The sequence below is a fragment of the Chelonoidis abingdonii genome, chromosome 17, assembly GCF_003597395.2.
Source record: "Chelonoidis abingdonii isolate Lonesome George chromosome 17, CheloAbing_2.0, whole genome shotgun sequence".
In the NCBI taxonomy this organism is placed as follows: domain Eukaryota; kingdom Metazoa; phylum Chordata; order Testudines; family Testudinidae; genus Chelonoidis; species Chelonoidis abingdonii.
In genome coordinates, this window is record NC_133785.1 from 11,764,388 (window position 1) to 11,781,713 (window position 17,326).

At 42.4% G+C, this 17,326-nt stretch overlaps 2 protein-coding genes across 3 annotated transcripts in view; one reads left to right on the top strand and one right to left on the bottom strand.

Annotated features, from left to right (window-relative positions):
* Positions 1-17,079, bottom strand: part of WNK2 (WNK lysine deficient protein kinase 2) — a 173,462-nt gene extending 156,383 nt beyond the window's left edge. Inside the window, 2 exon segments of the mRNA XM_075073367.1 lie at positions 15,500-16,255; positions 17,003-17,079. Of these exon segments, the coding sequence (XP_074929468.1) occupies positions 15,500-16,159 (660 nt within the window). The 5' untranslated portion in view covers positions 16,160-16,255; positions 17,003-17,079.
* Positions 1-17,326, top strand: part of PACS1 (phosphofurin acidic cluster sorting protein 1) — a 548,517-nt gene that overhangs the window by 330,567 nt on the left and 200,624 nt on the right. The gene's annotated exons all lie outside the window — the stretch shown is intronic.

Genomic DNA, 17,326 nt, shown 5'->3' on the forward strand with positions numbered 1-17,326 from the left:
GAACCCAGTCTAAGTCAGAAGGCTCCTAAGGGCTGAAGCAGACAAATTCCAGTTTGGGAGTTTTGTATAACTCAGCATCATTTCAACCTAGGAGTGCCAGGATAGCTCAGAAATTCACTGTAACTTTGAAGTTTCATACTGCTTAGAAGCTTGGTTTGGCCTGGCAGTTTAGTCCAGTTCAGGAGCTTGCTACAAACCAGAGAGCTAGATTTCAGTGAGAGCCCTCTCTTGTCTGAAGAAGGGAATTTAGAAAGGTGCATCTCTTCCCTGAGAATTTGATACTGGAATTTTATAAGTCAAATTAAACATGCTTCCCATGAGATCTTAGACTAAACATCTTTTATAAAAAATGGACTGTTCTGCTTTTCGCCCTCCCTTCACTGCATGTTTAAGTTTCTAACCCACAGCTCTCATGCTATGACTAGCCATGAGTGCAACTTGCCAGGAATATTTTTAAAATCTTACCACATCCATGAAAGATGGTGCATGGAGTTATTGTGAATGTTACACACTGGAAGGGGGTAGGGAGGAAGAGAGTTTATATATCAAAAGGGACATAAAGATCCAAAACCACTACCAGGCTACAAATGTGCAGTCCAGCTAGCTCTTGCCAGCTCATTTTTACTCCTCCCCACACACTCTAGTTTGTATCATAACTAGTATTATACGGAGACAAACGATCACACCTATAAAAGCAAAGGAGTGGTGGTTGGTATGTTTAATGCATATTTTTACATATAATCTTAATTTCCCAAAAGAAATATGGAAAAAACAAGGTAATTGTATAGAGTTGCTTTGTTTGCCAGAAAGATACATGCTCTTGTCCTCCATCAGAAGTCAAGGGCAGTATAGACTTTTATAACGATTGATTGAGAGAAAAGCAAGTCTGTTTTACTGATGCGACACTTGCTTTGTCTGCAATGCAATTTCCAAGACAAAAAGCAGCATTGTTATGAAATGGAAGAAAAGCATGTTCAAATTCACGCAGAATGGCAATTTTTCTTCTTAATTCAGTAATGAAGAGCAAAAACAATGCAAACAAACATTTGGAATCAACATACTTTTACAAGATCTAGACATTACCAAATATTTTAACAAGGAATAAACCAGCATAGTTCTGCAGCACAATACAGTATGTCAACTCTGACTTCCATGTTTTTCTCCTACACCATTCTATTTTAATAGACAAAATTGATTCAGCTTAGCAGACCCAGTTCAGCTGTATTAACTCCAGCAAGTGCAGAGGTCAACTCTAAATGCTGCTCTGATTGAAAGCTTTAAACAAATTGGAAAAGCCTTGCCAAAAGTTGCTTCATACGTCAAAATATCACAATTATAAGCCCCAAAGCATATGCCAGAAGAGCAAGGAATACATCCATTTCAAGGACACACTATAGCAACATTCATTTCACATTTTTTTATGGAAATCAAGATTTAGTTCTTTGCATTTCTGAAGTGGCAAACTGGCATTTGTTCCTTTTATTAAAGCTCTGTTTCATAAAGTGCAAGTAAGCTGTTGCTTTTGGCTAAAGCAAAAAATGCCTCCGACTGTCCTAGTATCATTGCTACACGATGAATTCTAATGTATTTGAGATGCACAAAACCCGGTGATCAGCAGCCAGTGACAGAAACTGCTTACACTGAGGAATCACATCGTGTCAAGGCCACCAGTATAGGAAGATGTAATGAAAAGTCAAAACAACAAAAAAAACATAGTATACAGATACATCAAAAACCAATGTGTATTTTTAGTACAACAGATTAAAGTTTACTTGTATGTTTCTAGTAAAATCCATGAAGGTTAAAATTATTCAGAGTAAAGAAAGAACTAGTTCTAACCAATTGGTTTCCAGAACAGTTTGAACTAAAGCTGGTTTTCAGAATTCAGAGTATAGGATTAAAGACAAGTTAGCAGAAATGGTGTTAACTGTACATCTATTAATCGATTTAAGGCATTGCAAGAAGAATACAGTTTAACAGAGGGATGCCCTATTTCCTTTTGGCATCTTATTTAACCATTTTCTTACAGTAAAATGCTCAGAGTTAGACCTGTTAAGGAATTAGTTTATCTTGCTCAAAAGAAAAGTAAACTGACAGCCTTTTTTTTTTTTTTAAGTCACAAGAGACTAAGGATCAAATACCTTTAAGAATGTATAATTTTCTATTTAAAAAAACAAATTTGGACATGGATCAAACTAAGTTTACAAAAAGTAGACAAAAATGTGTTATTTGAGTCCATTTCTCTCTTATCCATCTTCCCTGAATTCCTGAATAAGTATTTTGTATCCCTCTATAGCACAAACAGCTGAAGAACAGTTGGCATTAGGACTTTAGTTACTCTCTCCTTGGTAGCTTAATCCCTAACATGTGTCTCCCCACAACAATGGCTGTCAAAGGAGTCTTCCATTATTCCTATGAATAACCAGGATGCAAGAGGTACATTACAGTGTACAGTTCAGCATGCAATCATTTATTGTAAGTCATGTCACCATGTATATACCATTTGTATTTTAAATCTGAACTATATACATGCAGACTATTTTTACATGGCAAGCAGAGTTTATGAGGGCACAACTCCATTGACTTCAGAGTTCTGCTTATTTGGAGCACGTCAAATGACTGCTAGAGACCTAAACAGTCATTTAAAAAAAAAAAAAAAGTCTGTAGTTCAAGTTCTTGATGAGTCAGACTTCAAAACATAGACCAATCCCGGGGGAGGCTTCTTAGTGGCTGTTTTTCTACAGAAGACACCAGGGCAGGGAGCAACAAAGTTCCCATGGCTTACGAGTAGAAGCAACAAGCTGCCTTAGGCTCCTGAAGAATGGTATGGGAGTTTCCCCTCCAGCCCCCTGAGCACTTCTGTGATGCTTCCTGGGGGGTACCCAGGATAGCGAAGCACCATGTTACCATCTCCCCTTTGTGTGAGGAAGCCTTGTCTGTGCCTACCTAAGGTCAGGTCTCCAGTGCCACTGGCCACAGGCAACACAAACTCTAGGCCTCACCAGGCCCCGCTCTCTTTATAAGTTAGCAATAGGCACATTCCAGTCCTCGAGCTCTCCGAGTGTCTTCTCCCTGGAGGGTCCAGCCCCTGTTCCACTGAGCACTGGCAGTGCTCACAGATCTGCTGCTCCCAAAGCAGCAATATACTCCAGCTTACCAGTTCCACCTCAAATCACCACTGCTTGACAGTGACAGCAAGCACAAGTATTGGAAACAAATGGTTACAAATAAAAATAAAATCATAACATTCTAGAATCTAGGCTTACTTAAACTAGTTGCCTTCCTGTCTTACAGAGCAATGCTCACCTAAAGTCCTTCCAGCCAGACTTGGCTGTGAACTTCCATTTGTCAGACAAGTCATGCTTCCCATGAGAAAAATCTTGTGTCTGTTTGCACCCTCTGATACATCAAAATAATTCTTTGATCTTAGTCATAAGCATAACACCCCCCTACTAGCTGTTTTTTCCTGTCTATTCCTTTCTTGTAGATTTTGTAATCTCCTAATCAGCATCTGGCTCAGTATACTATATTTGGTCCTGCCATGAGGGCAGGGGACTGGACTTGACCTCTCGAGGTCCCTTCCAGTCCTAAAGTCTATGAATCTATGCCTAGTGTGAGACAATGCACAACACACACAAACAGAGAGAGAGAAGCCTCTCCTGCCTGCTGTCCGAAAGGAGACTGTCCAAGGTGTGTCATCACCTGGTGACCTGCCTCACTTTGAAGACCATAATTTCCAGTATAGACAAACAACTCCTTAATCTTATCAGTCCCTGCTTTTGCAGTGATTATGATCACTACTGGGTGATTGGCTCTCAATAGAGACCTCACATGCCACCCTTTAGTGAATGGGATTATGCATATATCTGACCCAGGGGATCCCTGTAAAACCCCATGCAGCCCCTCTGCCAGTTGGCACCAAGAGGTCACTGGGTCACAGCTACTGAAGGGTCATGAGGCTTGGACTTCTTCCATGATGCAAACCAAAAGAGGTTCACAAGAAGTGGGGAAGACCCCATGATCCCTTCCAAGCTTTATGCTTTTGCCAATTTTCTCTCACTATGCCCATCCTGAGGTCTGCAGGAAGAAATGATCTGCAAGAGCACAACCCAGGACCATCAGCAGGCCTTTCCCCACTTCCTGTGGTTTTACAGCTCTGTAGGAGGAGAAAATTCCCTCAAGACCCTGAAAGGCTCAGATGCCCCTTTCCTGAGACTCAGCACCCTGAACTCTCACAAGCCTTAAAGTCTGTTAATCACCATTAACCTATTTTGGTTCAGAGATCTGACTAGACTGAAAGTGGTACACAGGCCTGCAGGGAGTCAGTTTCTCACGACTAGAAGACTGGGCCCCATCCCCTACCTCCAAAAATCCTAATGTTTCATGGGACTGTCTGCTTCTCCTCCCAAGAGTTACATGAGAGTTTGGCTTTGAGAGGCCCCAGGAGAGCTTCACAGTGCTCACCTGGGAGTGCAGGGAAGGACATTGCTATCTACAATACTCATATGGCTCCCCATTAGGGTAGTGTCTGAGTTCCTCACAATCTTTAATATATTTATCCTAAAGAACACCTCTGTAAGGTTGGGAAGTGCTATTATCCCCATTTCAGAGAGGGAGACTGAGGCACATGAACTAAGCAACATGACCAAGGTCATAGAGGAAGGCTATGGTGGAGCTGAGACTTGAACCTAAGTCTCAAGCTAGTGCCTTAAACACTGGCCTCACGCTTCAAGGTGAGGCCGGACGAGCCTTTTATGGTTTGCAGGAGTGGACATTGAAGAATCTATACTCCTTGGTAACCCCAAAGTAGGCTTAAGGACAATGTGGATACAGATTTTTAAAATTAGATTTTTTTTTAAAATAAACTTTTTAAATACTAAATTTGAATGGACAACCTAGGTTAAGGCCCATATATTATAAAATAATTGACATTAAATACAAAAAAATTATATTAAGTAGTACATACCTGCTGCCAAGTTTTGAAGAAAGTCAAACCACTGAACTGGGGGAAGTCATTGGCTAATGAACTGGAATCAGAGCTTATTGAAATACTAAACCAGCTTTTGACAGCAGCAGCCTCTTCTGCAGGTGCAGAGAGAATATGCATTCCAGTCTATTAGTGCCAGTTCAAAGACTAGTTCATTCTAAGCTAAGAAACCGAGTGGGATTTAAAAAGCAGGAAATCTTATTTTCCTCTTCCAACATACTAATAAAATATAGGTGCAAGGGGATGAGACCTACTAGTTCTAAAGCCGTGAAAGACATGATCACAAATAACACTGGTCTACAATTTTTGAGAAGTCGTCTGCTTCAGAGATAAAAATGTAGTATTTATTATGTATTTTGATGTGCTGAAATCAAATATGACAATTAAAACAACTGATTGGCTACTGTTTTAAGATATTTGAAGTTTTTTACATCTTTATGTCGTATGTATATTGTGTAGAATAAGAGTTTTAAATCATAAATTGTAAACGTAAGTCTTATTTCATGGTTAGGTTGTCTAACAGATAATTTCACCTATCCGTTGTATGTAACACCTTTTAACAAATCAGCAAAAGGGTTATATAAATAAAATTTATTAATGAAACAAAAGGCAAAAAACTATTATGTACATAGTTTGAAGTCCTATTCAGGGTGGTACTCGGCGCTTTCTAGCTTATCTCTTGTATTCATTAAATGGAGCATCTCTTGTCACTTGCCCAGCAATAGTCTGCAAGCTTGAGGGCTCCATTTTGCCCCAATAGCGTTTCTCCATATGTTGCAATGCCGGTGAAACGCTCGCCTTGCTGCGTCACCTCACAGCTCTTGCAGTTTGGTGGAAAAAAAAATCTAGATGAGAGTTGCAAAAAATGTATCTTTAGATGACATGGTTGCAACAAGGCGTTTTGTATGCCTTGAGGAGGTTTCCACCAACAACCTGTTCAGTTGTCTGGCTTGTTGCTCGCGAGAGAAATTATTTGCCATAACTGAAGGCTTCCATGCCATCTTTCACTTGCACGCAGTCAATGGTCAAATCATCATCTCAAAGAAGTCACAATCTGAGGACCAACAAAGACACCTTCTTTTATCTTAGCTCACTTAACCTTGCGAAAATTTTCCACAGAAGTACTTGAAGCTGCTTTGGTTTGTCAATTGGCCTTGACAAGTTTCTTCATCAGACCCAGTTGCTGTGTAAGGGTGGTAACAAATTTCCTTGATTCAAACAAGTGGTGGGATGATCAACACTTTTCCTCCCAGGCTCCGATGGATGACTGTCGGAGATGCCAATCTTTCTTGATGTAGTGGGAATCTCTGTGCACGACTTATTCCCATTCGCAGAGAAACAGCAGTACTTTGTGTATCCAGTCTTGCAGATCAAGCAAGAGAGCAACAACCTTCAAATCGCCACAAAGCTGCCACTGATGTTGGTCATAGTTTATGCACCTCAAAAGTTGTTTCACGTTGTCATAGGTTTCCTTCATATGGACTGCATGACCAACTGGAATGATGTGCAAAACATTGCCATTATGCAGCAAAACAGCTTTAAGACTCGTCTTCGATGAATCAGTGAACAGTCTCCACTCATCTGGATCGTGAGATGTTGAGGGCTGCCATCACACCATCAATGTTGCAGGCTACAAGATCACCTTCCATGAAGAAGATGGGACGAGATCCTTTTGACGGTCACGGAACATGGAAACTCTATCACCACCTGCCAGGAGATTCCACTGCTGTAGTCTGGAGCCCAACAGCTAGACTAGAGCCAATCAACAATTTTAAGCATCATTTTCATTCTCAGTGACCCAGAATTAGTAAAGTTTGACTACATTTATTTCAGAAGCATTTTGGCTGTACAGCAGTGTAATCAGTTCAATTAAATACCAATAATACTTCCATTGCTTAATATATGTTTTAAAAAATGTGCTGGATATATAAATTAAAAAATGCAGGTTTTGTGCTTTATTAATTGAATTTCCATCCAAACGGGGCTTGACACAAATCACAGGTAAAAAATTAATCTAGTGAATAAAAAAAATGCATCATTCACAATTTTCTGCCATAACAAAATCACAAAATTAAGAGTCTGAATGAAATGTAAGAATGTAGATATATAGTGCATAATCCTGGCTAGCAAAAAGAAGCATCACTTTAGTGCAAAGCTATATTTAGTTGTAAATCAACACAATTTAATGGTTACCAATCACTGAGAATCAGCCTCTTTCAGAAAATAAAGTACATATGCAAAACACAATAAAAATGATTATTTTTAGAACCAAGGTTTCTTACTTGCTCCATTAAATCACAATTTAAATTGCTTTTAATCACCCCGTGCTCAAGGAGCAACAGGTTCATTACACCCCATAACTCAGTCTCTGAGAGGTGGGTAGCAGCAGCAAGACATGGACAGGATGTTCTCTCTCTAACTCTGGAGGCCTCCAACCCATGTTGCAGCCATGTTTTATCCAGACTTTGGTAGAGGCCCCCAGATATTAGGAGGTAGATAGGATGGAAGTCACACTCACACCTGTTTAACCCTAGTATTCTTACAGAGCTGTATGCACTCCAAGCCATGATGGGTCTACAACTCTAGCTTCACTTTTACCTCCAAACTTAGTACCTTGCTTTCCGTTTAATAACTAACTCCGCATTCCTGGATGGACACTTCAGTATCTCCACACACCAACTGACTGAACTACTCACATTTCAGAGCACTGAAGCTCTCTCCTTCAGCAGGGCTGCCCAGCATCACATACCGCCTGACAGTCAAGCATTTGGCAGCTATGTCTATACTCCCACAGCCCAGCTCAGATGTCACCCATCTGCATTTCCCTGCAGTTCTGCTTTTTTGGATGCTAGAAGCTACTGGCACCTACTGAGCAGACAACCAGGCACCCTGCTCACGCTGGTGCCAGGAAGGAGTAGTCCAGAGATGCCATGGCAGCTGGAGAGAAAGGGGGTGGTGCCTGGAGAAGATGGTGACACTCTCTGCCCCTCTCCCAATACCAGCCCCAAGTTGCCACCCACTGATCCCTGTGAAGGCAGCTACACCAGGCTTTCCCCAACCCACAACCCATGAGTGAGCAGTCAAGTGCACCCCAGGAGCTCTACCATTCCCTCCAGTTGCAGCCAGGACCCTCTATTCCCACCAGATCATCCAGGAGTCCCTGCATTTACTGTCCCCCCCACCCCCACCCAATGCAGCAGCTTCACCTAGTCTCAGAGCTCCCTAACCTCCAGTTGTTCCAGGAGGTACTCATCCAATTACACCCCAGACTGACCCTAGCCCAAGCTACCAAGTTTCATTCCCATGTCCCATCTTCACCACTGCTCAAGGAAGAGCATATTGACATAAGCTTAAGGTCATATGCAGATTTGCAAATTAGCACATTAAATATTTTCATAAAAGTTTACATGGAGTAGAACAAGCCTTGCAGCTATGCTTTAGACTTAAAAATGTTTCTCTACTAACTATGGACAAGACATGGGCAAAGGGGGCAGACTTCACTGCAGACAAAATTGTAGTAATTTTCACCCATTTTCCTCTTCTCCATATTTCACCAGACTAAATCTCAGATACATCTACAGTGTATGTTTTTACTAGACAAATATATAACTGTATGTAGTGGTGTTGTAATCACATCAGTCCCCGGATATTACAGAGACAAGGAAGGTGAGAGACGAAATTTCGAGCTACACAGAGCTCTTCCTCAGGTCTGGGAAAGGTACTCCATGTCACAGCTCAATACAAGGTTGAACAGATAGTTTAGCATAAAAGTAGCTAGTACATATTCTAAGAGACCATGCAAAGTGAAGTGGCCCGTTTATACCCTTGTGGTCGTAAGACAAAAAGGGGGGTTAGTGGGCAACAGATTGTTGTAATCAGCCATAAATCCAGGGTCTCTATTAAGCCCATTAATTTTAGTGTCTAGCAAAGCTATGAATTTAAGTTTCCAGCTCACTCACTCTCTCTATATATTTAGCTGTTTAAAATATAAAATTCTTTTTGCACTTGAAAAAAAACAAGTCAAATTTAATTAAATTCTAAGTAAGTATCTGAGATTTGGCTCAGCTCTACTTGCCATGGGTTTCAATTTAAATGCTTCTCAAATCCAGCAATGACAATCCAATTTATTGGCATTTTAGGGCCACATTTTACCTAGCTTTCTAATGACAGCTATGCCAGCATGTGGACACTTTATGCTGTACAGGTTTGAGTGCTGTTTTCATATTAAATAAAATTTAGAGACTTATTTCTTTCAAAAATGAAGTTCCATTAAATTAACAATCAGAACTTAATAGAAATCACCATTTCAAGAGTTACCTTGAAGTTCAGATAAAGCTAGTCCGGTTGAAAGTCACTGTAACGTTATTGAGAAAGACTGTATTAAGACTTAGAAACGCAAGATGCAGGTTACCCTACCTTCCACTAAGAACATTTTCTAAACTAGTTCTGCTAATTAAGACTATGAAGTCATTTTAATTGATAATTAATAGTGTATTAGCCTATTAAGTATCTACAGCCTTTTCCCCGAGTCAATAAATGAAATAGTTGTCAGCCTTTATGAGCTGTACGAACACCAAGCTAATGCAACAATGAAATACTATTCTATTCAGAACAAACAGTTGCACTTCAACCACCTTTCAGATAATTAACAGTTTGCTGAGTTATATCTGTGGCTGCTGGTTAATTGGAGATATCAAACACACCTTCAATGATACACAAACAAATTACCTTGCAGCTATTAAAGTTGCCCAATCAGTGACCTCCTCCCCTGAATAGGGCTCCTCACAAAACACAAGATTCCACCCACAGGATCACCTTGCAGGATCAAGGCCTTCATTAGCATTTGGAAGACTAATTGGAACACTGACATTTAGTTGCATGTATTGAACTTTTTTCCTCTTACATTTTAATAATTCAAGAATGGTCCCATTTAGCATCGTGCTGAATATTTTCTACTGCTCAGCATTAAATGTAAACCCTATGTCTTCCTTTCATTCAAAAGTAAGAAGCTGGTTTTAACACGATTGTTCTTGTAGGTGATTTGTTCCGTTTAAGTAATTTTCAGTTTCCAACTTGTAAGATGAGCTTTAAAGACAAATATCACCCTTGGAAACAAAGATTAGCAAATGCACATGGATCCAGAGTTAATGCTTTGAATTAGTATCTTAAACCTAATCTCATGTGTAACAGTAGACTATTGAAAAAAAACACTATTAAAATCAGTTAGCCATCAGCTAACCTGGCATGAGCTTCTTATGCAAAGAACATATCAAAAGGAGTACAAATGTATAAATTAAAGACAATCAACATTGTTGGTTCTCAAAATATTGCAACTTTTGCTTATAGTTCTTTAATTCAGACTAATACCCTAAAGGGAAAGTCATGGCAACATGAATCACCTGAGCTGCGTTACTGAAATAATTGACTTGATTAGAAAGGCATGTATCAACCTTTAGAATATATCCAATGCAGTCCAAAACACATTGGTGGGTATTTGACTGGTCCAAAAAACAAGAACTGGTGAAATATTTTAAAGCACTAGTTTATTAGAACAGTGACATAAAAGAATAAGACTTTATGCTCACAAATAGGCTTAGCCTTTGATAGATCCTAATGCCTAATTACACAAAGCAGTGTACTTATCTGAACTATTTCAGCTCAGAAAATGCAATAACACAATTAAACGAGAAACATTTAAATGCTAAAAAGTAATTTTAAGTTATTCCAGACTGAACAGCTACAGAAAAAAGAAAAATGAAATTAAAACACGCAGCAACTATCAAAGAAAAAAGTCATTTTTAAATGCACTTATGATAATTAGGCCAACTCTTCAAGCAGCTTAATGGCTGCAAATCTCTCCTCTGTGTTGGGGGTGGAGGTTTAATGATTGAACCCTCTTCTCCCACTTCCTTCTGAATTAATTTCTGTATATCTGTCTAGTCAGTTTAGATTGTAAACTCTTTGGGGCTGGTACATTCTTTTATCTTGTTTAACATGTGTTGTAAACAGCCATGTGCTTTGTATACCAGGCCAAACAAACATACATACAATGGCTGGAATTTTCTAGAACAATCAAGATGTTCAACTTGCAATTAATTTACCTTTTCCCCCCACAAGTGGCATTAGCATGTAGTAAAGTGAGTGATCACAACATTTTAATAGGCTTGCTACAGATGACACCATGATGCAACCAAAATGGTAGGTTTTGACACCTGCAGTAGGGCATTATTGCTGGAATATTTGGTAGTCAACTGACATCTGACCAGCTTGCCAAGCCTGTTAGTGAACTTTCTGATATAGGTACAGGAGATCTTCAAAATGTAATTAAGAAAGGGGAGTCAAAATGTAAGATTTTGGTCTTGGACAACCACTTTAAGTGGGAGGCAAGTGCTTTAATAATGTTCACTGTGATAAGGAACCATTTCTCTGATCCTTTCATCTTTGAAAGAAGGACAAGCAAAAGATGTCCTCTTTCCCTACTCATTTTGCAAGAGTGACACAACTAACAAAAAAACTCTAAATAGAAATCTCAGTGATCAAAATCAAAATAGGAACTGAAGAGCACTGGTGAGGACTACTCAGTGATGTAGTTCTGTACATGGCCTCCCCCAGAATTCTTCTACTGTCCCAAAAAGGGACTTATATTTTCAAGCTCGTCGGCACGCATCTATCCAAAAAGAATGTTTAACTTGCATATTGGCAAACTGTAACATTCCTTGCTCATGAACTGAGATTATAGTTAGAAGGCACAGCATTTTGAAATATGGCTATTCTGAATTCTCAGTATATAACTGCAGTGTGCCACCATTTAACTAGAGGAGGGCAAAAAAAACCTGAACCCTTTTAAACTTCAGCAAGCACACACATACCATCGCCAATACTTAAGTTGCAGGTTAGATTCAACAAAGTAAAGAAGTCTATTTTCTAGTTAAGGTTTGGCTAAAATCTTAATATCTTGCTCAGGCAAACTGAAACCCTAGTTTCTATTCAACTTTTAACCTGAACCTATCCAGGATTCCAATTCTACATCTTGAGCCCATCTCTTCAATCATAGTTACGCTACAAAAATAAATATATAATTGTCTGGAGTTAAAGTTTAGTTGAAATCAACTTCTTGAAAAACATTTCCAATGGTGTAGTACAGAGAGATCTCAAAAATGTCACGCTAAGCTTTCATCTAGATTAAGAAACAAACCACGACTATACCGAAAAAAAGCTGAGCGAGGACAAAGGAGCGATGGCTGCTTGGAAACTCAATCTATGATAAGATAAAATTGAAATATATTAGGGGTACATGCTTGTGGGGTCAGACTTAGAAAAAAATCAAGTTAGACATTAAGAGTATCATTTATTACATCACTTTGCCAAAGCAGAACTTCTCTTTCCTACTTGATCTTCACTGACAGCTAATCAAGTTACATATAGCAGAGGTGTTCCATTGGCTCTCATTCTTTAAGCTTCATATATAATTGTGATATGATCATACCTTTAAAAACCTCCTGGTATTTATGATTTTGACTGTATGTATTGTAACCAAGATTGAAGGAGCATGACTGATCAGCATGGAAATGTAGGTATCTCACTGGAAGAAGAGAGACAAGTGCCAGTGTGCACTTCCCCTAAAAGAAATCTACAGATGTAACACTCAGATTCAGCAATGTAAAAATTGCTTTCTATGGTATGAAAATATCAAGATAGACATTTTATGTTTTCAACTGTAGGGTAATGATGGTTTTGTACAAGTCCTTTGATGCTTGCAACTGACCATGTTTCTATAGAAAAGTAAAAACAGAACCAAGTATAATTGACAAGGTACATGTAGAAATGTTCAAAATGTTATAAATAAGCATGATTACTTAGAAATGTCAGCCTTAGACATAAACTGCATGTAACTCAGGATTATAAAAGTAATACATAACTCCATCGATGTATAATGCAAGCTATTTGCTTCTCTTGCAAATAAAGGCCGAGAACATAGGCCTGACACTAAAAAAATATATCTAACAAAACTCTGCAGTCACCACTCAGTTACACTTCATTAGTCCAAAACAAGTTTCAAAAGTAACTTGAAAAGCTGACATACCATCTCCTGGAAGCTGACCCTTCTCCAACATTACCGTCAAATCTATACAACTAATTGACACTGATTTGTTAGAAGTGGCAGCCAGAAATACAGGAAAAGTGATAAGAATTCATCAGGGTATTTGTGTTGTCCAAAAATTAGACCTCTCAATTATAGAAAGAAGTCTGTGGAAAAGGGTGAAACAATATTTAGTGGCTCCATCAGATCTGAAACGAGTGGTACCTCTGGTTTATAATGGAAGGCAAAGTAATGATTACAAATCATTCTTCCATAAAAGACATTTTGAGCTACACGGGTAATCTTGTTTTTAACCCTCTTAACACCTTCTCCACAATGGAATACATTCAAGATCTCCTATCCAAATAAAATGAGGGGTAAAAACAGACTAGGGAAATTTCACAGTGTAGCTTACTGTACCCAATTGTAAAGATTCATGGAGGATTTAGACTACCAGAAGATTACAATTTGCAAAGTATCTATTTTCGGACATAATGATCTTTCTAAGCAGCTATGGATAGTCACTCTAATAAAGCAGAGTTAAACCAAAGTTGACAGTAAAATGAATTCCAAACTGCTGTGACTGTTCTGTTGTGCAAATTCTGTCATAACATGGGCCACAATAAGATTGTGGGATGATGTTGGCCTTTCATTATATCCAAACATTCACTAAAAGAGAACATCTAGAAAATATTTTTAAATGAACCTTTAGCTATTAGAATAAAAAACTTACACATGCTAATATTTTGCACCCTCCAACCTAACCCAAACTGGAATGACAAAGCCGGCTTGGGATGATGCTCTCTTTTTTCCTCCCAGCAGCATACAGCTTGACAAAAATTCTCCAATTGTCAATTACGCAGCTTCTCCTCTGTTTCTCGTACAGTCTCCCACATGCTACTGGGACCTCTTCTATCTTGTCTTTTTTCCTACTTCTCTTGCTGCAATATACCACTATACTGGATCTGCAGCCCTTTAAAAAAACCCAGCAATACTAGTAAAGCAAGTTGCTTTTATTTCACTGGCTCTTAACAGGAGAAATTCAGATGAAAAATTGAGATATGTTCCCTACACTTTTAATTAAACAATATGGGGTTGCAATGGATTACAAGATACCATACAATAAAATCAACCAAAGTGGCAAGGCTGCATGTCCACTTGTCTGCCTATCGCAGATGTAGAGTTTACACTGATTTTCAGAACCAGGGCTTCCATTCTATCCTTTACTAATTGTACTTAGACATTATTATAGCAGGAGGATTGATCCTGTATTCAGGATCCTGTATTCAGGATTAGTTTCAGGTGCACAAGGAATGCAGGATTAGTGCCACGGCTTAATTTGAGGTACAGATGTCAGTGCCCTAACAAAATCTATACAACACAACCTAGTTTAAGAGGTAGTCTAGAAAGAAGATCTTACTAAAAGAAAAAAAACCCTAAGGATCGAAAAAGTCACAACAGCTTAGGTCTCATGTCAATATATGTTAATAACCTAGGTGGAGTCAGGAAACAGATACCAAGACTTCATAAAGAAACAAGGTACATCATGTTGCAATTTCTATAACCCACATTGTCTGTGATGCATATAAGTTTGTATGAAAAATATAAAGAATTACAGGAATAGCTAAAAACATGTAGTGTCCATGCCCAGAAACTGAAGAGTCTCAGTACATTAATACAACTAATCAAAAGGACTGTGTCACCCTACAGGGCTCAAAGGCTTTAAAAAAAAGAGAGAGATACTCGGGGGGGGGGGGGGCGGGGAACTTCAGTTGCATTTATTCTAAAAAGACATCTGAATCCACAAATTTTTGATTTTGCTGAAAGACTAATTCAGATATGGCCAAAAATATATAAACCATGTTTGATTAGAAAGTGCTTCCCAAGCTTCAATTCAGAATGAGTTTGTGACAGCTTAATAACCCTTTCAAAATAGGAGGTTTCAGTGGGAAGAGACCCTAGACCTCCAGCCCCCTGTGTTTAGATTTGTAAAGGAAGTAAATCTATTTTCTGCAATTGTATTTTAAGATCTTTTATGTATTTTTTAAGTACAGCTAGACTCCCGCTAAATTAAGTCACAGATGTCTCAAGTGTCAGTTTGAGTGACATATAAACTACCCCCTGAAGCCTCTTCTGACAATCTCTGGGCAGTCAAGGGAAGAACTCCTGATCTTCTCATCAGTCTCACCCTTAGCACATTACACTGCCAGAAATTTCAGTGATCAAGCCCAGTGCTCAGGGGATTAAGGCAGAAGCCTACATAAGGTGGCAGACTCTGAGCCAATGAAAACCTCATGCTATAGTTAGATGCAGGAGGATCAGCAATGGGGACTCTAAAAGCTGCCTTTGCAGGTCTGTAGATGGCACAGGCTGTGTCCTTAGTTGCCAGGACGGCTCAGAGCAGAGAGGTGGCCAGGACCAGCCCAGCTTACCTGAAGTTCACACCAAGCAACCTCCACCCAGGTCTCCGTGTCCAGCCCCTTGTAGACCGTTTTGAAGGATCCCCTGCCCAGCTCGATGTCAAACTTCAGGAACCGGCCATCGGGGGAGGTGGAGATGGCTTTCATGTCGGCCTCCTCCTCGGGCTCCTCCTTCTTGGACTTGCTCTGGTCTTTGTCCGACGGCTCTTTCCTCTCGGCATCTCTGCCCGGCTCCTTCTGCCCCTCGGCCGCGGCCGGCACCCCAGGGGCGGCACCCTTGGGCTCGGCCGCAGGGGGCTCAAGCTCGGCCTCCCCGTGCCGCTCTTTGGCCCTCTCCGCAATGATCCTCCTGGTTTTGGAGAGCAGGACGATCCTGCGCGGCTCGGCCTCGGAGAGCTCGAGAGGCGGCTCCTCCTGGTCCGAGTCCACCACGCTCCTCCGCAGGAACCGCAGGTGGCCGACTCTGGGCTCCCTGGCGCCGGGCCCGCGGGGAGGGGGACCAGAGGCCGGGCCCCTCTCGGGCACCGCATCGGTCTCCATGCCCGCCCTGCTCCGGCTGCCGAGCCCACCGACAGCCGCGGTCCAGTCCGCTGGCGGGGGCGGGGCAGCAGCTGGAGACGCGCCGCCTCCCCCCCGCGGAGGTGCCGAGCTGACAGCGCACCCAGTTTCCATTAGCGCCGAGGTTCCGGCTCCTGCCACCGCCGTCGCTGTCCCCGGAGCGGGGAGGTCACCATGGTCCGTCCGCGTGCGGGACCCCGGCCCGGTCACCTGCGGGGCAGAGCGCAGCGTACTGACGCGCCCGCGGCCACCAGCGCCCCGAGCCCACGCCGCGAGCGCCGACTCTGGGGAAACCTGCTCACCCCACGCGCGCACCCTCCTTCTCCCGCTACCCACTTCCACCCCCAGCCTGCAGCACCGCCCTCCCAGCCGGCTGGCCCCTTTCCCCAGCCACGCGTCCCCTCCTCCTCCTCGCCTAGGTCTCCACGCGCACTGCACCCCCACGCAGCTCCCCTCGCGCGCCCCCACCCCCCTCCGCGGACTTGCCCCCTTTCCCTCCCCCGCCCGCGGTGGCTCACTCATCAGCTATGCTGCAAGCAGAGAGCGCCTCGCCGCAAAGCCATATTGGGACTCCACGGAGCTAGAAGGTGATGGGCTGGAGCAGAGGCCAATACCGCCGAACCAACCCACGAGAGTCTCACCAGCCCTGCCCACAGAGGCCGCGACTGCCGCAGCAGTCGGGGCGCGGGGGTTCGTGCCATTAATCCTGCGCCTGGGGGGGGGGGCACGCATAGCACAAGCACCGCATCTGCAGCAGCGGGAAGGGGGGGGCATTAACCAGGAGGCGGCGGCTGCTGCTTGCAAGCTGTGTCCGCACGTTCCCCGCGTGCCGAATGCGCCAGCCGACTGCAGGTGCCCCACCTGCACAATAGGGCTGCTGCCTCACCTGCGGGGCGGGCGCAACCCCCAGTCGCTGCCGCCCCAACCCGCCCAGTCGCTGCACAGCCAGCTACTCACCTGCCAACGGGGGGCCGCCCCTCCTCGCAGCCATGGAAAGGGACCAGGCGCGCCCGGCCGCAGGGCTCCGGCTCCAGTAGCCTAGCACCGCCGCCAGTCGCCTCTTCGCAGCCTGGGCGCTGCAGCCCTCTCGTCCCTGCAGCCACTGCCTCGACCCTCCACCTGCCAAGAGCAGCCTGGGGCCTGCTCCCCCGATCCCCACTAACAATCCCTGGGGTGGTACAGAGCCGCTTCAGCAGCCTACGCCCCCTCCACTCCTGAGCGACTGCAGAAGCAAACACTTCCCCTCTGCAGGCGGCCACCCCCAGCCCAGCCGCCCGGCGC